The following is a 26,799-nucleotide window of genomic DNA, read 5'->3' as shown; positions in this document are numbered from 1 at the left end:
CGTCCACTCTCTCACTCTCTCACTCTCTCATTCTCTTACCCTCTCACTCTCTCACTCTCTCACTCTCCCACTCGTCCACTCTCTCACTCTCTCACTCTCTCACTCTCTCATTCTCTTACTCTCTCACTCTCTCACTCTCTCACTCTCCCACTTTCTCACTCTCTCACTCTCTCACTCTCCCACTCTCTCACTCTCTCACTCACTCACTCTCCCACTCTCTCACTCTCTCACTCTCCCACTTTCTCACTCTCTCACTCTCCCACTCGTCCACTCTCTAACTCTCTCTCACTCTCCCACTCTCTCACTCTCTCACTCTCTCACTCTCCCACTCTCTCACTCTCTCACTCTCTCTCACTCTCCCACTCACTCACTGTCCCACTCTCTCACTCTCTCAGTCTCTCACTCTCCCACTCTCTCACTCTCTCACTCTCACTCTCTCACTCTCCCACTCTCTCACTCTCCCACTCTCTCTCACTCACTCTCCCACTCTCTCACTCACTCTCCCACTCCCTCTCACTCTCCTATTCTCTCACTCTCCCACTCTCGCTCACTCTCCCACTCTCCCACTCTCTCTCACTCTCCCACTCTCACTCACTCTCCCACTCTCTCCCTTTCTCACTCTCTCACTCTCTCACTCTCCCACCCTCCAACTCTCTCACTCTTTCACTCTCTCACACTCTCTCACTCTCTCACTCTCTTACTCTCCCACTCTCTCACTCTCTCATTCTCTCTCACTCTCCCACTCTCTCACTCTCTCTCTCTGACTCACTCTCCCACTCTCTCACTCTTTCACTATTTCACTCTGTCTCACTCTCTCACTCTCCCACGCTCTCACTCTCTCTCACTCTCCCACTCTCTCACTCTTTCATTCTGTCTCACTCTCTCACTCTTTCACTCTCTCCCACTCTCTCACTCTCCCACTCTCACTCTCTCACTCTCCCACTCCTCCACTCTCTCTCACTCTCTGACTCACTCTCCCACTCTCTCCCACTCTCTCTCACTCTCTCAATTTCTCCCACTCTCACTCTCACTCTCTCACTCACTCACTCTCCCACTCTCTCACTCTCCCACTCTCTCTCACTCTCTCCCACACTCTCACTCTCCCACTCTCTCACTGTCTCCCTCTCTCTCTCACTCACTCTTCCACTCTCTCTCACTCTCCCACTCTCTCTCAGTCTCTCACTCTCCCACTCTCTCACTCTCTCACTCTCTCACTCTCTCTCACTCTCCCACTCACTCACTCTCCCACTCTCTCACTCTCTCAGTCTCTCACTCTCCCACTCTCTCACTCTCTCACTCTCACTCTCTCACTCTCTCACTCTCCCACTCTCTCACTCTCCCACTCTCTCCCTCTCTCTCACTCACTCTCCCACTCTCTCACTCACTCTCCCACTCTCACTCTCCCACGCTCCCACTCTGCCCCTTTCTCACTCTCTCACTCTCTCACTTGTCCACTCTCCTACTCTCCCACTCTCTCATTCTCTCTCACTCACTCACTCTCCCACTCTCTCACTCTCCCACTCTCCCACTCTCCCACTCTCTCACTCTCTCACTCTCTCACACTCTCCCTCTCTCTCCCACTCCTGGCCGCCGCCCCGTTAATGTTTCCGCCGCACACTTTCGCTCGCCGGGAATTCCTCTTGTGAAAGTAGAGGAAAAAAAAACACCTAAAACCCTTCAAAAATGTCACGCAGGTTTGATTTATTTTTTTGCAAGGGCGGTGGGGCGAGCGCCCTCCCAGGTCTCCCGCACCTTAGGACGTTGCCGCTACCTCGTTAAGAATCGCAGCGGCGCACGCCGGAAATGCTTTTTTGAGAATTCCAAGAAGTGGGACGGGAACGGCCGGTGCCAGGTGCGGTTGGCGGGCCTTGTACCGGTGGTGCCCTGCGGGATTGGTGGGTGTTCTCGGTGGTCACGTGACCCGCCCCCCCGTCCCCGCACCGCCCCCTCTGGCGACGGTTCGGTGGATCGTCAAAATTTGAGGATCGCGATTTGATGCCAGAATAACTTTGCCATCCCGTGTCCTGTGCACGGTCGACTTACGATTATCCCGGGGCGGGCGGGCGGGCGGGCGGCGGGGGGTAATGTGGGGGCTAGCGATGTCCTGGGTAAAGACTAAAACACGGAAAATACTAAACGAACGGAAAATAAGCGGGGGGTGGGAGGGGGATATTTCCTCCATAAAAATGGAACAACCAGGGGACCCGGTCCTTGGTTGCGAAACCGTCAGGCACATATCGCCGACGGCTGCCGAATACAGCCACGCGGGGCTCTGGTGGAACGAGGGGGTTTTCCTCATCCCCCAAGTGCACCGCCAACCACGCGGTGGTGGTTTGTGCACATCCTTAGCTGGCCATCCGATGCGCTTCTGCGACCACCGACAATGCTCTTCCTTCTGATATTAGGAAACCATTGGAGCAGTGCTGGATTATCCTCGTAGCAAAAGTGGCTACAAACGTAGTAGCTACGGGCCCCGCACTTTCAAGGGCCCCCGCGCTAAATGCTTTCAAGCTATCAATTCCGGTTCAGTGGTTCTGCACTTGTTCTATTACTAGAGTACTATACCGCCTTCAACTTTTATGAACGACTGGGTGTTTAAGGTGAGCGATTTTTTTGTATTGTCTGGCTGTACAGCAAATTAAAAAAACTACAGTTACTTTACGATGCAAGTAAAAAAATAGTTTTTTTAATGTTTGTGTGTTTTTTTAATATTTCGGGCCCCTTTATAACATGTGCTACAGGCCCCGCACTAGCTTAATCCGGCATTTCCATGGAGCTGTGCTGCACTTTTAAATCCAAACAACATACATATGCACCGTGCCAGGTATTATTTTTTAAAAGGCTGAGTGGACATAAGGGAGGCCTAGGGCCGGTTTAGACATTTGTCACTGACGTTGACCGTGAGCAGGAATTGAATTCGGGTCTCCATTTTCGTTATGCCCCAACCACTGTGCTACCGCTCCCCACAGAGACACAAGCACACACACACACACAGACAAAATGTCCCCCTATAGCCATAACAGACTATCGAAACAAGTGCTGTTAGCGAGCACCTATGAAGGCCGGCACGGCACACGAGGGGGGTGTGTGGCCGACACTACACCCGGCCGCCTTTGTCACCCCAGTGGCAATGTTTTACACAGACCAGATACTCATTTGAGGCTGAGTCGACCTAGGGGAGGCCCAGGACCGCCTCAGATAATCGTCACCGGCATTGTGCCGTGAGCGGTGAATCGAACTCGGGTCGCCGGGTTCTTAGCGCTGACCGCTGCACCGCCGCTCCCCACACAGCACAGACACACACAAGCACAGCTTGAGACCGACGCATCTCCACTCGGCACGGAGCCGTGCGTGCGTGCGTGCGCCCAGCTCGCGTTGCGGTGGTTTACAAGCGTTTTGGAGGGTGACCGTCACCGGCAACCCCACGGGCCTCCTGCCAATATCCACGGGGCGCTGGCCCGCCCGCCGTGAACGGCAGGCCGACTCCCTGCCACCTCCGGATCTACAAGCACCTGGGGGTCACGTGTCGGGAGCCCAGGGGTCGTAAGGTCACGGCTGCGTACGCTCGCTGGGGCTACGCAACGGTCGGTCGCGCTCTCAGGGGGGCGGTGGTGGCGTCGGTTGTGGGTGGGTTTTATTTTTTAACTTGAAATAATTTTTGTGCTCTTTTTCAGAAGCGAACTTGTTATCACAAGTGACAACTCAATGAATTGACTTTTCACTTTTTTTTAGTAGGTTTTTTTTTTATTGAGGCAACGAGCGGGCCCGTTACGTCAAGTTGTGTCGCGTGCTCGAACCGTCAACGCTTATTGCATTTGTAGCAGCCAAATACTTTTAAACGCACGTTGTTTCTAAATCCACACGTCCGTGCGGAGAACATGCAAACTCTAAAATATAAACTTCCATAATACCGGTTTATTGGGTTAGATCGCGTAAATATAAATGTGGTGTCGTTAAACCCGCCACCACCCGACACAGCCATTTAGAAAGGTTTATTTATGCGATCTAACTTTAAATAAAAACCTGTATAATGGATGATATTGGTCGTGAAGGCCTACGTGTCAAACTCCAAATATACAGCAGGCGTCAGGGGTGGGCTCGAACCCGCGACCTCCTGTACACCAGGCGAGGTAGTTAACACCTCCTAGTCACTGGGGAAATCTCAGGACGAGGGTGTTTTCGTGAAGGTTTTTTGTTTTGTTACGGAGGAGGAGGGGGAGGTGGAGAGTAACTCCAAATGGCCTGGTTAGGAGGCCACTCTCAGCGTGGATATCTTATCCTCCCCCCCCTTCCAGGCCATTACCTTCCCCCGGACCGATAGTGCCACTTCCGCAGGAAATCTCGGTGTCTGGCGAAGCAGACGGCTCGCACGGGGGGGGGAGGGGGGGGGGCAGACCCTGTCGGTGATTAGCTAATTCAAAGACAAAGACGAAGATCCCCCGTGGAGCCTCTATAAACTTTTGGGGCAAGGGATGGTAGCGGGCACCTATGAAGGCCGGCATGGCGCGTGAGGGAGGGGGGGTGGCCAACACCACGCCCGGCCGGCAGCCTTTGTCTTCCCAGTGCCGCTGATGTTTAGGGCCGAGTCGACCTAGGGGGGGGGGCCCAGGACCGGTTCCAATATTGGTAGCGAGCGAGGAATCGGGAGCGGAGAGAGAGAGAGGCCCCTTCTCGCGCTGCTGCCCGGGCACGGGCACAACACCGGAGCGGCCGTCAAAGGCCCCGCTCTTTTGCCGAGCTGTTACCACATTTGCCCCTTTGCCAGCGGCTCCAGCGTGCTCCTAATTAAAGCCACGTTCTGCGGAGAGTCGCCGCTATTTGTGTTCCACTCTTTTTTTCTACCCCCCCCCCCCCAAGTTTCAGAAACATCAAGGGAGATCGTCCCCCGGATTTATTTTTATTTTGTGGGGGCCTCTCGGTGCCTCCGTTAATGTGTTTTCGCACGGCCGGGGGTAACGAAACCAAGATGCCGTGCGCCAAGCCGGCGTTCGATTTGTCCTGGCGCTGGATGGGGGTTGGTTTTTATTTTCCTTTTATTTCCCCTCTCTTTCTTTCCCCCACCCCTTGGCAAATGTGTCGCTTGTAGAAAGGATTATGTAACATAGTCTCTGGGATCAGGGATCAATGTATTCATAGCGGAGGAATCCGATGAGCTGTGAAGCTCTTTTTTTCACAGGTGTCCAGTGGGGGGTGTCGTCAGGAACAGAATAATGATGGGGGGGGGGGGACATAACAAGTTTAAATAATCAAAAGCAGCGTAAAGATCTGCACAAAGAGGAAAGTTTTCAGTCGGTGCGTATTACAATGGTCAGGCACCGTGGAGTAGTGCCCGTTTGGGATTACGTGAACAGAGGGAGGAACGCGTGGGATCAGGGATCACAGCGAATCGGGGGGATATGATGCCGATCTTCATCCAGCAATTAATAGACCACGGTGACAATGTTGAAACGCAAGCATTGAGAAATGCGCGCTCGGACGGGCATTTGAGAACACATGGATCAGAGAATAAACACAAATGGTCTACAGTGAGGGAAAAAAGTATTTGATCCCCTGCTGATTTTGTACGTTTGCCCACTGACAAAGAAATGATCAGTCTATAATTTTAATGGTAGGTTTATTTGAACAGTGAGAGACAGAATAACAACAACAAAATCCAGAAAAAACGCATGTCAAAAATGTTATAAATTGATTGGCATTTTAATGAGGCAAATAAGTATTTGTCCCCTCTGAAAAATATGACTTAGTACTTGGTGGCAAAACCCTTGTTGGCAATCACAGAGGTCAGACGTTTCTTGTGGTTGGCCACCAGGTTTGCACACATCTCAGGAGGGATTTTGTCCCACTATTCTTTGCAGATCTTTTCCAAGTCATTAAGGTTTCGAGGCTGACGTTTGGCAACTCGAAATTTCAGCTCCCTCCACAGATTTTATATGGAATTAAGGTCTGGAGACTGGCTAGGCCACTCTAGGACCTTATTGTGCTTCTTCTTGAGCCACTCCTTTGTTGCCTTGGCCGTGTGTTTTGGGTCATTGTCATGCTGGAATACCCATCCACGACCCATTTTCAATGCCCTGGCTGAGGGAAGGAGGTTCTCACCCAAGATTTGACAGTACATGGCCCCGTCCATCGTCCCTTTGATGCGGTGAAGTTGTCCTGTCCCCTTAGCAGAAAAACACCCCCAAAGCATAATGTTTCCACCTCCATGTTTGACGGTGGGGATGGTGTTCTTGGGGTCATAGGCAGTATTCCTCCTCCTCCAAACACGGCGAGTTGAGTTGATGCCAAAGAGCCCCATTTTGGTCTCATCTGACCACAATACTTTCACCCTGTTGTCCTCGGAATCATTCAGATGTTCATTGGCAAACTTCAGACGGGCATGTATATGTGCTTTCTTGAGCAGGGGGACCTTGCGGGCGCTGCAGGATTTCAGTCCTTCACGGCGTAGTGTGTTACTAATTGTTTTCTTTGTGACTATGGTCCCAGTTGCCTTGAGATCATTGACAAGATCCTCCCGTGTAGTTTTGTGCTGATTCCTCACCGTTCTCATGATCATTGCAACTCCACGAGGTGAGATCTTGCGTGGAGCCCCAGGCCGAGGGAGATTGACAGTTCTTTTGTGTTTCTTCCATTTGCGAATAATCGCACCAACAGCTATCACCTTCTCACCAAGCTGCTTGGCAATGGTTTTGTAGCCCATTCCAGCCTTGTGTAGGTCTACAATCTTGTCCCTGACATCCTTGGAGAGCTCTTTGGTCTTGGCCATGGTGGAGAGTTTGGAATCTGATTGATTGATTGTTTCTGTGGACAGGTGTCTTTTATACAGGTAACAAGCTGAGATTAGGAGCACTCCCTTTAAGAGTGTGCTCCTAATCTCAGCTCGTTACCTGTATAAAAGACACCTGGGAGCCAGAAATCTTTCTGATTAAGAGGGGGTCAAATACTTGTTTCCCTCATTAAAATGCAAATCAATTTATAACATTTTTGACATGCGTTTTTCTGGATTTTTTTGTTATTCTGTCTCTCACTGTTCAAACAAACCTACCATTAAAATTAGACTGATAATTTCTTTGTCAGTGGGCAAACGTACAAAATCAGCAGGGGATCAAATACTTTTTTCCCTCACTGTATGTATCGTATTGATCATTATCCAGCAGTTTACCGACCAATGATGGCCGGGACACATCCCGGGGTTGGTGGCACGATGGCTTGAGACTGGCGATGGCCACGGCAGCCAGAAACAGAGAGACGGTGCCCGAGAGGACGGCCACGGTGGAGGTGAAGCGCCGTGTAGGGCGGCCAAGAGGGATTATGGTGTCTATGGGCCCTCTGTGAGTCTTTAGAGTTTCATGAGAGTCTGTGGGCCCTCTGTGAGTCTTTAGAATTTCATGAGAGTCTATGGGCTCTCTGTGAGTCTATAGAGTCTCATGGGCCCTCTGTGAGTCTTTAGAGTTTCATGAGATTCTGTGGGCCCTCTATGCGTCTATAGAATCTCATGGGCCCTCTGTGAGTCTATAGAGTTTCATGAGAGTCTGTGGGCCCTCTATGCGTCTATAAAGTCTCAGGGGCCCTCTGTGAGTCTATAGAGTCTCATGAGAGTCTGTGTGCCCTCTGTGAGTCTTTAGAGTTTCATGAGAGTCTGTGGGCCCTCTATGCGTCTATAGAGTCTCATGGGCCCTCTGTGAGTCTATAGAGTTTCATGAGAGTCTGTGGGCCCTCTATGCGTCTATAGAGTCTCATGGGCCCTCTGTGAGTCTATAGAGTCTTATGAGAGTCTGTGTGCCCTCTGTGAGTCTATAGAGTCTATGGGCCTTCTGTGAGTCTATAGAGTGTCATGAGAGTCTATGGGCCCTCTGTGAGTCTATAGAGTCTCATGAGAGTCTATGGGCCCTCTGTGAGTCTATAGAGTCTTATGAGAGTCTGTGTGCCCTCTGTGAGTCTATAGAGTCTATGGGCCCTCTGTGAGTCTATAGAGTCTCATGAGAGTCTATAGGCCCTCTGTGAGTCTATAGAGCCTCATGGGCCCTCTGTGAGTCTATAGAGTCTCATGAGAGCCCTCTGTGAGAGTGTCTCCTAGGTGCGTCTACAGGTCATATGCGAGTCTCTGGGTCCTATGCGAGTCTCTGGGTCGTATGCGAGTCTGTCGAGTCATGTGCGTGTCTAGGGGCCCTGTGCGGGTCTAGGGGCCCTGTGCATGTCTATGGGCCCTGTGCGGGTCTATGGGCCCTGTGCGTGTCTATGGGCCCTGTGCGGGTCTATGGGCCCTGTGCGTGTCTATGGGCCCTGTGCGTGTCTAGGGGCCCTGTGCGTGTCTATGGGCCCTGTGCGTGTCTAGGGGCCCTGTGCGTGTCTATGGGCCCTGTGAGGGTCTATGGGCCCTGTGCGTGTCTAGGGGCCCTGTGAGGGTCTAGGGGCCCTGTGCGTGTCTATGGGCCCTGTGCGGGTCTATGGGCCCTGTGCGTGTCTATGGGCCCTGTGCCGGTCTAGGGGCCCCTGTCTTGTTGTTGAGAGCCTACGCGAGCCTCGATCGCGCACGTGAGCCCCAGAAAACAGATATCAGTGCGCGCGTCCGTGAGTCCTTGACCCCGCGAGCGACACGATACGTTGGCTTTCCGTTACCTTATCTCGAGTATTTTTTTTTCCGCCCCCCCCCCTTCTCGTTAAGTGACCTCCGTCGTCGCTACGGTGATAACCCCTCGCGAGCGGGGGGGGGGGGACCGCTCTCGAGAATCAATCATTTTTATTTTCTAGCCGTGCCGCCGCGCTCACGTCGAAGGGCAACTGCAGGGGGAGCGCTCCAACCCCCCCCCCCCCCCCTTGCCACTCGCGGCTCAAGGTGGCGCGGTGGGGGGGAGGGAGGGGGCTAGACAGACGCTCGAGAGAGACGGTCCGATAAGGGGTGGGGGGGGGGGGGGCGACGCTCTCCTTCGCGCTCCTCACCAGGGAGGGACTGGCTGCGTGCGAGTGGAATTCCGGGACGGGTTGATAAAGGCGCTCCGGAAAGCCAGGCTCATCCCACCGAAACCTACGGCCCGTGTCAATAACGCCTTGCAGATTTGGTCACAAGGACAAAGATTCCAACCCGCATTATAGCCTCTAGCGGAGTGTTAGGGCAAGTGCTGTCAGCGCACCACGTAGTGGGTGGCCAACACCGCGCCCCGGTCACCTTTGTATCCGCCAGTGGTGATGTTTACACTCCACACAGGGTATTCAGTTAGGGCCGAGTCGACCTAGGGGAGTCCCAGGAGCGGTTCGGATGCAATCGTCACCTGGTGTCGGCCATGAGCGGGAATCGAACTCGGGCTCGCCGGGTTCGTAGCGCGGTGTAGCGCTAACCGCTACAACGTCACGGACACGCACACAGAAACAAACAGATGCACACCGCACGGTGAGGATGTGAGGTAACATGACGTACGCGACAGCAAATGGTAAAACGGTTCGTAACGTCGACCGATGTGTATTTATTTTTCCGTTACAAGGCATTGCAAGGCAGCGTTAAGTACGGAAGCAGCGACCATGATTTGATTATATTTTTTTACATCCTTTAAAAAAAAATTTACTTGCAAAGCTAATTCGGTCTTTGGGGGATTTTCGCAGCGGTGCAGAGTAAGCGCCTTGCTTGTAACCGGCGTCATCGGCGCGGGAGAAAACTACTCTTCAAGGAGGCTGGATCACCCAATTCTGTTCTCCTCCACAAAACGTACGATTCGGATTTATGGGGTGATTTCTGGAGGACAGCAGGAGCTCTGACGTCACCAGAAGGAGCCGCGAGCGTTAGATAACTGTTTGAGGCGGAGGGAACGGGGGCCACGGAACATTCTGGCGGCACAAACCGCAATGCGGCAAGAGCCAAAAGGCGTGCCCCCCCCCCCCCGCGCGCCTTTTTGCCGGCAGAAGCGCCTCCATCCGAGGCCAGCGCTCAAAAAGCTCCCCCAAGAGGGGGGGAAAGGCCGCCTACGCTTCACCCCACCGCTCACGCACGGTGGGGTGAGGCGTAGGAGCGTAGGAGCCGAGCGTTTCGCCTCCTTCCGCGCACGGCGGGAGGAGCCGCCGGGGCGGCGACGCGCGTCCACTCCGGTGCTCCGCTACGCTCGGCGGGCGGCCTCCCGGCCGCTCCGGGGCTCGCGGCCACGGTTAGCACCTGGGGGGGGGGGGGGCGGCGACGGTCTTGTCTCTCCCTCCCATTCCCCTCCCCCGCTCTGTTCGCCAGAGCCGCTGCAGCCCCTGCAGCTGGCCGCAGAGATGAACCGAGCCAATATGACGAGTATCATTTCTGTTGTTTACGAGACGTAGTCTTACCGAGTCGGTGACCGTGACGCGCTCCACCGTGCTTGAGGAACACTTTTTTTTTTTTTTAAATCGCAGACGGCTGAGACGTGGATTCGAGACGTGGATTCGAGACGTGGATTTGAACCTCCGGGATGATCGGAGCGACGCCAGCTCAAGCTGCGCGCGGTGCGAGCATCCTGTGGAACGCACCGCCTCGTGAACACCGATGACCCGAATTGAATGCCCAGACGTGGCCAATATGAGTAGCGGGCGATGTCTGAACCGGCCCTGGCCCGCCCCGCCAACCGTGGCACCAATCCATAATGAAACGTGGTGAAGTGTGGTCGACGAACCACATGACCGATACGGCACGGGACCGATACGGCACGGGACCGATATGGAACGGGAAGGCCCTTCATGCAGCAGTGGATTGTCAAAGGGATGTACAGTTTATATTACAATCCAAACAGATGGACCCGATTTGAAATCGCTATATCTCTGCAACCACGAACCGCCCACGAATGTAACTCTTATCACTTGAAAGGCCTCTCCCAGCGCACAAACAGCCCAGCCTAGCCTCAGTCATTCGCAAGACGGTGACCCCACCGCAACACAAGGGGCGTTTTGCGTTCTGCAGTTCAGCAAGACTGAATCCGTAATTGCGGTGCGGCGTGCGTTTCAACGGCGTTTTGGCATTGATCCGCCAATGTCAAAGAGCGTTCGTCGTTGGTGCCAACGATTTGAGGACACGGGCTGCTGTTTATGTAAGGGGAAGAGCACTGGGCGACCATGCACCACAGAGTAAAGCGTGAGAAGAGAGGCGTTTGGGAAGAAATTCCACGATCGTCTCTCGATGTTGTCCGTACAGCAGGTGGAGGGCACATAGAGCATTTATAAAATGGTTAGTAAAACTTAATAACTCATTAAACCGTTTGTAACTTTTTGTATAATTGTAACATGTTGCCATCTTTTTAAAACACCCTGTACATATGCCACTATACGCTTTTAAGAGGGTATTTCGCTTGAGACTTCGATCCCAGATTTTATTTTAATCGTACACGACTACTAAGGTTGAAGGCATTGACGCCGTCCGTGTGTAATGTGGAACCAGTGCCAAAATGATTCACAGAACCAGTGGCAAGAGGATCTGGGCACACACGTGACGTCGTTATCGCTAACTCACCGCTTCCCGAGGGCCAAGCGCGCGCCGTGGAAAGCGTCGGCGAATCCGTCGGCCACGGGGTTGTTTGACCGTACTTCACCATCGGTGGGTTAAGGAAGGGGGGGGGGGTTGAGGAAGCAAGGGGCGATTGGGGGGAGGGTGGTTTTGCACCCAGGACCGATCGAGAGAGTTACATCGCCTCTCTCCGGACCACGGTAGCCACGGCTTGGAATCAAACTCGGGGCGGCGTGGCTCGCCGGACAGCGCGAGGCGCCGCCGGCTCCGGCGCGGCGGGGGTCGCGGTGCAAACGATGGCAGGCTCTGGCAAGGCGTGCGGAGTTCAACGAGCCGGCGAGGGAGGGAGGGAGGAGGAGGAGGGACGACGAAATTTGCCGTCGCAGTGCGCCAGAAATGTGTGCCATGAGCTCATTTGCCCCGGGCCGCCACGCATCACAGCCGCAACGTGAAGTGGTGATGAAAGAAGCAACACGGCGTTACGTTGCCACCCCCCCCCTCCTCCTCCTCCCTTCCCTGCCCTAGTCCCGATGCTCCGGGGCGCGGACCGGGCGCATTCCTCAAAATCGGCGGCGTTTTAGAGCCGCCCGCCAAATTTGACCCACTTTTTGGACGATGATGATCGCAGGCACAGCATGCGCACGTCCGCCGGCACGTCCGCCGGTACGTCTGCCGGTACGTCCCCCGGTACGTCCGCACGCCGAGAGGGCCACCCCCCCCCCCCCCCCCAGGACGTTCCGACTCGCGGCGACGAGCCGCGTTCGTGACCCCGCGGTCCGCACTAACATTTCTCAAACCTCAGATTTCAACTTATCTCCCGTCCCCGTGTAGTCGTGGGCACTATCTCTCCTTCGATCGCCTTGCCGCCTGCTTACTTCTACAGCAGGGCCCCACCCCCCTTTCTCTACAACAGGGGCGCCCCACCCCCCTTTGCCGAATCACCCCATTACCGTTGTTTATTTTCCCCAAGGCCCCTCTTCCCGAGAGGCAGATGGCTTTTTGAACTTGCCCCTTTTACTCCTCTCTCTCGCCTTTTTGTATCGCGGTCGTTTACAGAGGGGGGGGGACTCATCCCCCACGCCCCCCCCCCCCCCGTCCAACACGTGCGTCCCCGTGCGTGACTCCGCACGTGCAAACTCCCGTTGAGATATTTTTCCTGACGTCACGACCCAACAGTGGGTGGAGTTCGGGGGGGGGTGGTGGGGAGGGGGGGTGGGGGGGGGTTGCGGTGGGGCGGGGGGGCACCGTGACTGTCGGGGCGTCTGGGCATCGGGGCGACCGCCTCACCGCGGGAGTGGTCAGCGCCACGCCTCGCGTCCGTCCCCGAGGGACGCTCCGATCATCTCGCCCGGCCACCCGCCGCGGTGTTGATATGACCTCGGTCCACCCCGGCCCCACCAGCCCCTCCAGCCCCTCCAGCCCCACCAGCCCCACCAGCCCCACCAGCCCCACCAGCCCCACCAGCCCCACCAACCCCTCCAGCGCCTCCAGCCCCACCAGCCCCACCAACCCCTCCAGCCCCTCCAGCCCCACCAGCCCCTCCAGCCCCTCCCGCCCCACCAGCCCCACCAACCCCTCCAGCCCCTCCAGCCCCACCAACCCCACCAGCCCCTCCTGCCCCACCAGCCTCTCCAGCCTCTCCAGCCGGCGTCGCTGTGCCATCGTGCCGCAGCCACGGCTGAGAAGGCCTCGCTTGCTGACTCCGCAAGGGGGCCCGACACGTGGACCGTCGTATTTATTTGCCTCTCTGTCGAGAACCGATTGCCCGGGGTGGTGGGCAGTGTGTGGGGGGGGGAGGGCGGGGGGGGGGGTTCGCGGCCGGTAATATGTCTTCTCTCCCCTCCGCCAGTGTGTCCCGGAGGTTAGGATACTCTGCGCTGTGTAAGCCGTGGCCGTGGGTCCTGGAGGATTTTACACAAACTCATTCCATATTCACAGACGCCCTCCTCCACATCCTGCAATTACTCTGCTGCCCCCCCCCCCCCGCCTCGCCTTCCTGGTGCTGCCATCAAACTCTTGCACCACCATCCCCCCCCCCCCCCCGCCCACGTTTTTCCAGCCCCGTGGTCGGCCTGAAATCAGACGGTAGACACAGACACACGCGGAATGGTGACGGCAAGATAAGACAGCAGGCAGGAATACAGACCGGTGAGCGGAGAGACAAACAGGCAGGCAGATGCACGCAGAGAGATGGGTATGCGGCAATGCAGACAGACACAAATAGACAGGCAGGCAGGGATGCAGACGGTTTAGCAGAGAGACAGATAATCCAGCGGGCGGATGACGAGCGGGAGTGCCGCATCGCCCTTCTGGGGGCGTCGGCGCGTCGGCAGCGGGCGACTTTCCTGCAAAGAGAGACGGCAATCTAATCAGCCGGAGGAGGGTCTGCCTACCTTCCCGTCACCGCCACTCCTCGCAAAAAAACAGGGGAAGTCACGGCAGTGGTTACGCTGCCGTGGCTCCCCACGTTCATTTTCTCGGTTCGTTTTTTTTTTACTTTCTCCCCTCCCCCCGCCCGCCCGCCCGACACGGCAATCGCCAGCGTGCCGGACTCAGCAGGCGCTCGCTATCATCCCGCACTGTGCGGATCTCCGTCTCCGTCGTCCCGCCACCCCCGGCACTCCCTCACCTCTGTCTCTCTGTCTCTCTGTCTCTCTGTCTCTTCCCTGTCCGCCGTCCCAGGTGCTCCGGGACGTCCTGCGGGACCTCTACCGCCTGCTGAAGCACGCGGCGCGGAGCGACGGGGACCCGGCGACGGCGGCGCACGCTCAGACCGCGCTCGCCCAGCTCGACGGCGTCGTGCGGGGCGGCCTCTTCCCCGAGCAGCGGCTCGAGAAGAAGATCACCGTGCTGCCCTAGCCTCACCCACGCACCCACACACTCACGTACCAATGTAGACACCCACGAAACTCCCACTCACCCACACACGCACCCACGCACGCACTCACCCACGCACGCACTCACGTACCAATGTACGCACCCACGCACCCACGCACCCACACACGCACCCACGCACCCACTCACCCACACACGCACCCACACACGCACCCACGCACGCACCCACGCACCCACTCATGTACCAATGTACACACCCACACACCCACACACACCCACACACACACACCCAAACTCACACACCCAAACACACACACCCAGACACACACACACACCCACACACACACACCCACACACACACACACCCAAACACACACACCCACACACACCCAAACACACACACCACTACACACCCACACACACCTGTGTCCCTTGCACACCTGAGTGGCGTACCCGCGCATGAGCCGGACGCGCACTGCTGTTAGCGAGCACCTATTAAGGCCAGTACTGTGCGCGTATTTAGGGCGACGGTGTGACCACCACCACCACCGCCCAACACCACCTCCCCAGTGCTCACGTTGACACACTGCACGCGGCTGCTTGTTTGTGGCAGAGTCGACTTCGGAGAGGGATCGCGACAGATTCTGATCGTCACCCTGCACTGAGCTTGGCCATGGCCGGGGATTTGTACAAACACACGTGCCCTTTGTAGATATACCCGCACAACGCATATACGCTCCGTATTACCGACATGTCAACGTACAGTTTAACACGTAGGCCTTCGCGACCAGTATCATCCATAATATAGGTTTTGTTTGCTTGTTAAGTCGACGTACATTTAAACACGTGCCTTACACACGCCGCATGCAAAGACAAAGACCCCCTGCATAGCCTCGGACTGTAAGGGCAAGTGCTGTTAGCTAGCACCTATGAAGGCCGGAACGGCACACGAGGTGGTGGGTGGCCAGCACCACGCCCGACCGCCTTCGTCTCCCTAGTGGCGATGTTCACACACCGCATTGGGTACTCATTTGAGGCTGAGTCGACCTAGAGGAGGCCCAGGACCAGTTCAAATAATCGTCACCGGTGTTGGCCGTGTGCGGGAAGCGGAACACTCCTCCCCAGACACACTAACAGACACACACACACTCATGCTCTGTATGCATACGTACATAAAAGGCTTGTGTACATCGCGATTAAACTCGGTTCTCCTGTACAGCAATCTGAAGGTCCCCAACGACTGCATCTTTACATTTGGTCTTCAGTTGATTTGCCAAAACTCCCAAAACGGCGAACATTCAGCTCTCTTTTTCAGCAACGCGATGTCCATTTGACCGCCACTCCAACGAGAGCGTCGCTGCAGCAGGGAGGGCTCGCTGGGAGCATCGTCCCTGCAGCAGGGAGGGCTCGCTGGGAGTGTCACTGCAGCAGGGAGGGCTCGTTGGGAGCGTCGTCACTGCAGCAGGGAGAGCTCACTGGGAGCGTCGTCACTGCAGCAGGGAGGACTCGCTGGGAGTGTCACTGCAGCAGGGAGGGCTCGTTGGGATCGTCGTCACTGCAGCAGGGAGGGCTCGCTGGGAGCGTCGTCACTGCAGCAGGGAGGGCTCGCTGGGAGCGTCGTCACTGCAGCAGGGAGGGCTCGCTGGGAGCGTCGTCGCTGCAGCAGGGAGGACTCGCTGGGAGCGTCACTGCAGCAGGGAGGGCTCGCTGGGAGCGTCCCTGCAGCAGGGAGGGCTCGCTGGGAGCGTCCCTGCAGCAGGGAGAGCTCGCTGGGAGCGTCCCTGCAGCAGGGAGAGCTCGCTGGGAGCGTCCCTGCAGCAGGGAGGGCTCGCTGGGAGCGTCACTGCAGCAGGGAGGGCTCGCTGGGAGCATCACTGCAGCAGGGAGGGCTCGCTGGGAGTGTCGTCGCTGCAGCAGGGAGAGCTCGCTGGGAGCGTCACTGCAGCAGGGAGGGCTCGCTGGGAGCGTCACTGCAGCAGGGAGGGCTCGCTGGGAGTGCCGTCGCTGCAGCAGGGAGGGCTCGTTGGGAGCGTCGTCATCGAGTGGGATCTCGGGACTAGTTCTGCGAGATCCGGCTTCCGTTGACCATTCCTCTCGTCAGTCCCGTCTGTACGGGGATAGAGTGTTGCCCCCTCGCGCGCGCGCACGTGCGGGGTTACTTCCGGACGCCCCGGTGTTTAATAAACGTTCATCATTAATTGGCCTGTAACACCCTTCATAAATATAGAGAGAGGACGGCGGAGCTCGGAGTGGGGGGAACTCTGGCACAGCCCGCCTGTGGTTCACTCCATCCCAGCGCCTGTGGCGGTGGTGGTAGCGGTGGATTTGGTGGTGGGGTTGGTGGCGGTGGAGGCGGCGGTGGAGGTGGTGGTGGCGGTGGAGGCGGTGGTGGTGGAGGCAGTGGTGGTGGTGGCGGTGGCGGCGATGATGGTGGTGGTGGTGGCAGTGGATTTGGTGGTGGGGTTGGTGGCGGTGGCGGTGGTGGTGGTGGTGGTGGAGGCGGTGGTGGCGGTGGAGGCGGTGGTGGCGGTGGAGGCGGTGGTGGTGGCGGTGGCGGTGGAGGCGGTGGTGGCGGTGGAGGCGGTGGAGGCGGTGGAGGTGGTGGTGGTGGTGGTGGTGGCGGTGGAGGCGGTGGTGGTGGTGGTGGTGGCGGCGGTGGCTGTGGAGGCGGTGGCAGTGGAGGCGGCGCAGTGCTCCAAGCTGAGCCTATTTTTGGATTTTTCCGAGTGGAAGTGCATCAGTCCGACGACTTCGACGCCCAAAGCAACAATTGGAATATTATTCCCGCCCGGCACTTGGCAACGGCGCCGGCCACAACGCCGCCCGTTGTGTTCCGAGATCATCTGTGGCGTCGCCCTCCGGCACCGACTCGGCCGGCTCGACCTCGCGGGGGGCGGAAGATGCGGGGGGGGGGGCGCCGCGTGGGGTCACAGGGTTGCCCATCGCTGCCATCGCAGATGTGCGGTGTCGTCATCGATGCCGGGCAGTTTCTCGGCAACGCTCTGCCAAACGGTGCACTGTCAACGCACAGCCCTTAGTCAATCCACTGCTGGATGAAGGCCTCTCTTCTCCTCGCCGTGCTGTTTTGGTCGTGGTTGCTCTGCGACCATACTTCATCACGCTGGCCAGGTGTGGGTTGGCGCCACGGTGGGGAGGGCCCCGGCACCGGTTCGGGCGTCGACTCGCCACCCATTTTAGTCGTGGCCGGGCAATCGAACTCGGGTCGCCGGGTTCATGTCGTGCTGCGCGCTATGAAGAAGAAGAAGATAGAGGGAGGGAGAGACAAAGGCCCGCGCAGATGAATATCATCGCACGGAGACCCGTAGACTCGGCACGGCGAGCTATGCGAGGGCGGAATTGCCACGGCGGCGACGGCCAACTCTGCTACTCCTCACGCGGTCGTCCGGGACCCATCGAGGACCTCGATGTCATCTGCTGATCGATTTGGGTTCTTCGGCCACCTCGGAGGAGGAGGAGTGTGGATTGTTGGGGGACAGCAAGTAAACATTTGGGACAGTTTTAACACGTAGTAGTAGTAGCAATAGGGCTTTCGCGACCAACACTATCCATGGTAGAGAGGGGGTTTTTTTGGGGGGGTTAGATCGCGTAAGTGTAAATGCGTCATCAAGCCCGCCACCACCCGACACAGCCAATTCGTAAGAGTTGTGTCACGGAAACGAAACGTGCCGATCCGTTGGCTCGTTCAGCACACCGCTCGTGTGTTGGAGAGTAAGCGCACGACATTCACCGTCGGAGTACGACGTTTCGCCGGTAATTACAACCAGCATCGTCAGGCGGACGGCCAGAATCGCGGAGAAATCCCCCTCCGTAAGTTCAGCAATAGGGGGCCAAGCTGTGGTAGGAGGGGGTGGGGGGGTGAAAACCCTCCCATGTGTAGAATCAGGGCACAAAGCCTCCTTACATTCAGGGCGGGCACTACACGCCTAGCCCCACCGGACACGACACGCAGTCCTGCGCCACCGTTGAGCACGGTTGGCAACGTGCTGTGTGAAAGAAGTTCAACGTGGGGGGGGGGGGGGTAACGCTCAAATCCACCGACGTCTCGCTCGCAACATTTACAGTGAGATGTCGAGCATTTACGAATGTCCGGAATCCCTAATGCTGGGTCTGACGCGATGGTGTGGGGGTGAGTGGGTGGGTGAGTGGGGGTTGGAGAGGATGTTAGGCATACTGGCAAAGAAATAAACATAAAAAGATGTGCAAAAATGTTATTGCATGACAGTGTAAAGCCCCGTGTGTGGGGGGACACACTCGGGCAGAATTGCACCAGACGAGGAAGTCGGGAAGAAGCGAGCCCAGATGTGGATAATTTGACGCAGCACCCCCCCCCCAATCAAGGCGATCTGTGGTCCTGTAATTGCCCCGTATTGTTGAACATCACAGGGCTGCCACGTCTTAAACGGGGGAGGGGGGGGGCAGGGTTGGGGGAAGGCCTCGTGGCCCAGTGAGCACGGAGTCCCGCTGCACTCTCTCCCCCTTCTGAAACTATGGAGGACACACGAGGGTAATTGCGCCATTTCGGGGGGGGGTGGGGGGGTGAGCGCACTAGTGGGAGGGAATTGGGATTGACATTCACTGCAGTATCAGCGGTGCATCGTGGGGTTGATATTCACTGCAGTATCAGCGGTGCATCGTGGGGTTGATATTCAGTGCAGCACCAGCGGTGCATCGTGGGGTTGATATTCAGTGCAGTATCAGCGGTGCATCGTGGGGTTACCCAAGTTGGAGTTGCGAGCGACATTCCATCCCAGTCTGCTCCGATTCTACTTTAAATGAAGATTTGCGGCTCGACCGACCGACCGACCGAGAGACAAAGACAAAGATCCCCCCGTGTAGCCTGTAACAGACTGTTGGGACGAGTGCTGTTAGCGAGCAGCACCTGTGAAGGCCGGCACGGCACACGAGGGGGTGGGTGGCCCCTTGTGTGACGGTGCCCAACACCCTCCAGCCACAGCTCTCAAATCTCGGCGACGTGGGAGCGATTTGGGGATTCCCCGACGTGACCCGAAATTACCCCGCGACTCGGTTCCCGCAACCTCCGCACTGGCTCTCCATCCCCCCCCCCCCCAGCTCCATCCCGATCCTCCCCCTGCTTCCCCCTTGGCGTTGAGAAGCTTTCCCCGCAGTCGACACAGACCGCGACGAATCCGGGAATCGCACCAGGTCCAAGTCCCTTCTGGCACCGTCTTTCAGATTTTTCCCAAAACGTTTTTTTGTTTGTTTGTTTGTTTTAAACGGTAGTCGGTGATGCCTCCAGACCGATGACAGAAAAAAAAAACCCCTTGGGGAATGCGCGCCCGATTCTCTCACAGACCTCGGGGCCAGCCGAGGAAGTCGCCCCGTGGCAGGATCCCGGCAAGCACGGGGAACCCGTTGGACGTCGACGAGAGCGCGCGGCCCGAGAGGGCAGCTCGACTCAACCTCGACTCCATCTCGACTCAACTCGACTCACCTCGACTCAAGCTCGACTCACCTCGACTCATCTCGACTCGACCTCGACTCACTCGACTCAACTCGACTCAATCTCGACTCAACTCGACTCAATCTCGAATATTTCTCGACTCAACCTCGACTCAATCATGACTCAAACTCGACCCAACTCGACTACCTCGACTCAACCTCGACTCAAGCTCGACTCAATCTCGACTACCTCGACTCACCTCGACTCAATCTCGACTTCATCTCGACTATCTCGACTCAATCTCGACTCAACTCGACTCATCTCGACTCCAACTCGACTATCTCGACTCAATCTCGACTCAACCTCGACTCAACCTCGACTCAATCATGACTCAATCTCGACTCAACTCGACTACCTCGACTCAACCTCGACTCAAGCTCGACTCAATCTCGACTACCTCGACTCACCTCGACTCAATCTCGACTCCATCTCGACTATCTCGACTCAACCTCGACACAACTCGACTCATCTCGACTCCAACTCGACTATCTCGACTCAATCTCGACTCAATCTCGACTCAATCTCGACTCAATCTCGACTCAACCTCGACTCAATCTCGACTCAATCTCGACTCAATCTCGACTCGCCTCGACTCAACCTCGAATTCTGCTCGACTCAATCTCGACTCAATCTCGACTACCTCCACTCATCTCGACTCAATCTTGACTCATCTCGAATCAGCTCGACTCCAACTCGACGTACCTCGACTCACCTCGACTCAAGCTCGACTACCTCCACTCAACTCGACTTAATCTCGACTCATCTCGACTCAAACTCGACTACCTCGACTCAATCTCGACTCAATCTCGACTCGCCTCGACTCAAACTCGACTCAACTCGACTCATCTCGACTCAACTCGACTCATCTCGACTCATCTCGACTCAAGCTCGACTCAATCTCGACTCAATCTCGACTACTCGACTCATCTCGACTCAATCTCGACTCAACCTCGACTCAATCTCGACTCAATCTCGACTCGCCTCGACTCAACCTCGAACCCAGCTCGACTCAACCTCGACTCCATCTCGACTCATCTCGACTCAGCTCGACTCCAACTCGACGTACCTCGACTCACCTCGACTCAACCTCGACTACCTCCACTCATCTCGACTTAATCTCGACTCATCTCGACTCAAACTCGACTACCTCGACTCAATCTCGACTCAACCTCGACTCGCCTCGACTCAAACTCGACTCACCTCGACTCATCTCGACTCAACTCGACTCATCTCGACTCATCTCGACTCAAGCTCGACTCAATCTCGACTCAATCTCGACTACCTCGACTCAACCTCGACTCACGCTCGACTCATCTCGACTCATCTCGACTCAATCTCGACTCACGCTCGACTCATCTCGACGCGACCTCGACTCCATCTCGACTCATCTCGACGCGACCTCGACTCAAACTCGACTCACCTCGACTCATCTCGCCTCACTCGACTCAAACTCGACTCAAACTCGACTCAACCTCGACTTTCTCGACGCGACCTCGACGCACGCAGCGGCAGCGCACGTGGGAGCCTCCGAGTGATTTATTTTGCGCCAATGAGCCATCGATGAAGGCATCGGTGTTCATCTGCCGTTCACAGCCCTGCAAGAGCCAGCGGTGGAAATTCCACATTCCTATGGGTGGGGGCAAGGACAGTTGCCTTTGCCCTGAACGTTTTGGTATCTTCATCGACCACGGCCACGGTGATGGGCCCAATCAAGCCTCGAGCGGGTTGCGAACTCTCCGCCTCCCGAGTCACGTGGTCAACTGTGCACCACGACCACGTGATGGCATCGCTCCAGGCCTCGTGCAGTCTCCTTCCGAGTCCCCTCCACGCACTCTCCTACCCCTCCCCTCTCATCTCACTCCACTCCACACACTTTCCTACCTCTCCCCTCTCATCTCACTCCACTCCCCTCCACGCACTCTCCTATCTCTCCCCTCTCATCTCGCTCCACTCCCCTCCACACACTCTCCTGCCCCTCCCCTCTCATCTCACTCCACTCCCCTCCACGCACTCTCCTATCTCTCCCCTCTCATCTCACTCCACTCCCCTCCACGCACTCCCCTACCTCTCGTCTCACTACTCAGCAACACACAGAGCCGCCCCCAGTCGTCAACCTTCACTCCACGAGAGGAGGTCGCTCCATCTCGGAGTCTGCTCCCACTGTCTAGACCCCCCCCCCCTCCCCCATGCATTCATGTTAAATAGAACATTTGTTAAATAAAGCAAATAACCCTATGCGATGGCTTAAAATAAATAAAGTGACCCTATGCCCCGAACTTTGGGCCACCCTGTACGAATGTCCGTTTGTAAAGTATCATGATTATTTTTCTAACGATATTATATTATCACGTGTGCGTGTTTGTATTAACTCGCAACACCATCGTGCGATGACCGATCGCCATGGCGAGTTCGAGTAGAGCCAGAGCCGAGATATTATTATTATTGTTGGTGTCTCTTAGACCCACAGCCGCTAAACAGCAATAAACAGAGGGACGATGCCATGCGGTTGGGCACAGCGCAAAAGGGTTGTTGGCTGACGATTCGTTCCCATTTCTTTGGGGCCGTCCATAAATGACGTCACGCGATTTTGGACGATTTTTGACCCCCCCCCTTCGTCACACGGCGTCACAAAGTCAGACCCCACCCTCAAATATGACGTCACAAAGCTCTGCCCCCCCCAAAAAATAAAACATGCTTCAAATCGCTTTAAACTATTGTTGTCATTGTAGTGCGTATTTAATGTGGCGCTGCACTCTGATGTTGCATGAGAAAACAAGTAGAACGTGTTGTCTATATTTATTTAAAGTTGTGCATTTTGATGTGACGTCACATTTCTCACCCCCCTCGTCACGCATCATCATACATCGTCACAAATGTCCGATGATGTAGTGTATAGTAGTGTAGTGACCATGATGATGATGTAGTGTATAGTAGTGTACACTATACACTACTACTACACTATACATTACACTATACACTACACTATACACTACTACTATACACTATTACTACGCTATACACTACACTATACACTACTACTACACTATACACTACACTATACACTACACTATACACTACTACACTATACACTACACTATACACTACTACTACACTATACATTACACTATACACTACTACTACACTATACATTACACTATACACTACTACTACACTATACACTACACTATACACTACTACAGTATACACTACACTATACACTACACTATACACTACTACTACTATACATTACACTATACACTACTACACTATACACTACTACTACACTATACACTACACTACTACACTATACACTACTACTACACTACTACACTATACACTGCTACTACACTATACACTACTAATACACTATACACTACTACTGCACTATACACTACACTATACACTAATACTACACTATACACTACATTATACACTGCTACTACACTATACACTACACTATACACTACTACTACACTATACATTACGACTACACTATACACTACACTATACACTAATACTACACTACACTATACACTACTACTACACTACACTATACACTACTACACTATACACTACTCTATACACTACTACTACACAATACACTACTACTACACTATACACTACTACTACACTATACACTCCACTATACACTACCACTACACTATACACTACTTTACACTACACTATACACTATTTTACACTATACTATACACTACACTATACAATACTTTACACTACACTATACATTACTTTACACTACACTATACACTACACTATACACTACTACACTATACACTACTTTACAATCCACTATACACTACACTATACACTACTACTATACTATACACTACTACACTATACACTACACTATACACTACACTATACACTAAACTATTCACTACACTATACACTACTACTACACTATACACTATACAATACTACTACACTATACACTACACTATACAATACTACTACACTATACACTACACTATACACTACACTATACACTACTACTACTACACTATACACTACACTATACACTACTACTACACTATACGCTACTACACTACACTATACACTACTACTACACTATACACTACACTATACACTACTACTACACTATACACTACACTCTACAGTCTACACTACTACTACATTATACATTACACTACACTCTACACTACTACTACACACTACACTATACACTACTACTACTACACTATACACTACACTCTACAGTCTACACTACTACTACATTATACATTACACTACACTCTACACTACTCCTACACACTATACACTACACTATACACTACTACTACACTATACACTACACTATACACTACACTATACACTACACTATACACTACACTATACACTACTACTACACTATACACTACACACTACTACTACACTATACACTACACTATACACTACACACTACTACTACACTATACACTACACTATACACTACACACTACTACTACACTATACACTACACTATACACTACACACTACTACTACACTATACACTACACTATACACTACAGGCCACTCCAAGCGACGTTGTCCCGCCAGCAGCAGCAGCGGTGTGTCCCTGGGCAGGCCCCGGGGGTCTCGAGCTGGACGTCGACAGAGACCCCCCCCCCCCCCCGTGACAATGACGACGTTTCAGCTACACGGAACGAGCCAAGCGGAGTCACGAGGTCAGCGCGCGCCTTGTAAGGCGCATTATTTATTTATTTACTTTTTACTCTCTCGCCCTTTTTGGGGTCTTGTTGCCTCGACAGCCACTCACGTGGGGGGCGGGGGTGATGGGGGGGTGAGGGTGGGGGGGAGGTGAAGGGGGTGGTAGGGGGGGTGGGGGGTGATGGGGGGGAGGTGAAGGGGGTGGTGGGGGGAATGGGGGGGGGCGAGGTGAGGGGGGGGCGACATCGGTGTGGGGATGAGACAGCTGCTGCTGCTGCTGGGAGACGCAGCGCCAGCGATCACGAGCTCACGGGGGCAGGACGCGACGCGCCCCAATGCCAATCGCCTTTTATTCGCGCAGACAGCCGTCGATTGCTTAGCGTGTCACGTGGGACGCGTGTAACAATCATCGGGCGCGTGCGGCGTGTAGCGAGTGGTGGTGGCGGTGCGAGGACTGGGTTTGCGAAGGCCTGCGGGTGTTATCATGCCCCCCCCCCCACATCTGTGCATTTAACGTCAATCATGCATCCAATCTGGACACTCCCCTCCGCTCACTCGGTGCATTGATCAGCTGCGCTCACACGAGGGAGGGGAAGGGAGGTGGGGGTCGATTGGAGGCACCCACAACTCACGCCACGTGCCAGACAACGCCAGAATCCTCAGCTGCGTGGGCTGTTGTGATGACGATCCGTCGGTGCGGCAACGGATCGTCAACTCGCGCGTGGATGCCCAGTTGTGAAGTCACCGGGTCACACGTGGCGCGCCAGACGGCCCTTCCCCGTCGTCTTCTGCTGTTGTCGGTCCGCTTCAACAGCAAGCCAACACTGCGCAGCGCGTTCAAATGTGGTGCTCAGTAAACAGCAACAACAACAACAACATTCAAATGGGGTGCATGTTGACCTCATGTTGGCAAACATGTGGTGACGATGATGATGATTGTGGTGCCGCTATTGTGCCGGATTTGAAAAGGGGTCGGGGGGAGAAGGGACAAGAGTCAGAATATTAATTTTTACCGGAAGCAATCCGATGAGCGATACAGATACAGTATATTGTTTTTGTTTTGTTTAACAGATGTTCAGTGGGGGGGAGTTGTAGATGGCCATGGAGACCAGATGGGGGGTGAGATGGCACGGGCGTTGGCGGTGTATGGTGGTGGATTCGGAGGGTGGGAGGGAGGGAAGGGGAGGGGAGGGAGGGAAGGGGAGCGAGGGAGGGAGGGGGGAGGGAGGGGGGGAGGGAGGGGAGGGAGGGGGGAGGGAGGGGGGAGGGAGGGGAAGGAGGGAGGGAGGGGAGGGGAGGGGGGAGGGAGGGGGAGGGGAGGGAGGGAGGGAAGGGGAGCGAGGGAGGGAGGGAGGGAGGGAGGGGAGGGAGGGGGGGAGGGAGGGAGGGGAGGGAGGGAGGGAGGGAGGGAGGGAGGGGAGGGAGGGAGGGAGGGAAGGGAGGGAAGGGAAGGGAGGGAGGGAGGGAGGGGAGGGAGGGAGGGGGGAGGGAGGGGAGGGGAGGGAGGGGAGGGAAGGGGAGCGAGGGAGGGAGGGGAGGGAGGGGAGGGAGGGGAGGGAAGGGAGGGAGGGAGGGAGGGAGGGATGGAGGGAGGAAAGTGAGGGAGGGAGTTGGACCCAGTCTGTGTCTGAGCAGTGCCGCGCCTTTCCTCTCTCTCACGACCCAAGAGATTCGTCCAAATTCACGACGAGGACCCCCCCCCCGTCTCCCTCACGCGGGCGCTTGCTGCGAGCGTAAGTTGGGTTGTTGGCCAGGGGCCTACGCGATACACCGTCGTCCACTTTCGTCATTTGGCCATATGGCCTCCCAGCTCTGAACCTTTCCCTACACCACATCAATTCCAGACATCCCGCCATCAAATTCACCATGGAAGTGGAGAAAGATGGCAAGCTACTATTCTTGGATGTTCTGTTTGAGAGGAGACCTGATGGCTCACTGGGGCATTCTGTCTACAGGAAACCCACCCACACAGATTCCTACTTGAAACCTGATTCCCACCACCACCCAGCTCAAAAGAATTCTCTCATCAAAACTTTATACCATAGGGCTCATTGCATTTCGGACCAACACCACCTGACCAGTGAATTAAAACATGTACACCTGGCCCTCAAAAGGAATGGATGCTCTGACCGTACCATCCGCCAAGCTGTTTCTCCCTCCATACAGAAACAACCACTTGATACTCCGGTCAAAACCATCACACTACCATATATAGCAGGCGTTACTAAAAAGATTTCCAAAATTCTAAACAAACACAAGATCCAGGTCCGGTTCAATACAGTACACAAAATTCGTGATCTGATCCCATCCGTGAAGGATGTCATTCCTGACTTACAGTACCCCGGGGTTT

The 26,799-nt window shown here is 55.1% G+C and overlaps 1 protein-coding gene and 1 long non-coding RNA gene across 6 annotated transcripts in view; one reads left to right on the top strand and one right to left on the bottom strand.

Annotated features, from left to right (window-relative positions):
- TANGO6 (transport and golgi organization 6 homolog) overlaps positions 1-15,500 on the top strand; it is a 235,203-nt gene extending 219,703 nt beyond the window's left edge. For 3 of the 4 annotated variants that reach the window (XM_076053822.1, XM_076053821.1, XM_076053823.1), the window contains one exon: positions 14,126-15,500. In XM_076053822.1, the coding sequence (XP_075909937.1) occupies positions 14,126-14,302 (177 nt within the window). In that variant the 3' untranslated portion in view covers positions 14,303-15,500. Of the gene's footprint in view, positions 1-10,362; positions 11,533-14,125 lie in introns of those variants that run through there. The other variant, XM_076053824.1, reaches the window with a different exon arrangement.
- Positions 15,501-16,918: 1,418 nt separating this feature from the next.
- LOC116957849 (uncharacterized) overlaps positions 16,919-26,799 on the bottom strand; it is a 17,799-nt gene continuing 7,918 nt past the window's right edge. For both annotated transcript variants that reach the window (XR_004405258.2, XR_012930122.1), the window contains 2 exons: positions 25,082-25,273; positions 16,919-17,527 (listed from right to left, as the gene is read on the bottom strand). This is a non-coding gene — a long non-coding RNA (uncharacterized LOC116957849). The remainder of the gene's footprint in view (positions 17,528-25,081; positions 25,274-26,799) is intronic.

Source organism: Petromyzon marinus, chromosome 63 (assembly GCF_048934315.1).
Source record: "Petromyzon marinus isolate PM22_M1 ecotype Great Lakes invasive population chromosome 63, UKy_Petmar_22M1.pri1.0, whole genome shotgun sequence".
NCBI classification, from domain to species: Eukaryota; Metazoa; Chordata; class Hyperoartia; order Petromyzontiformes; family Petromyzontidae; genus Petromyzon; species Petromyzon marinus.
This window is presented reverse-complemented; position numbering and strand designations above follow the sequence as displayed.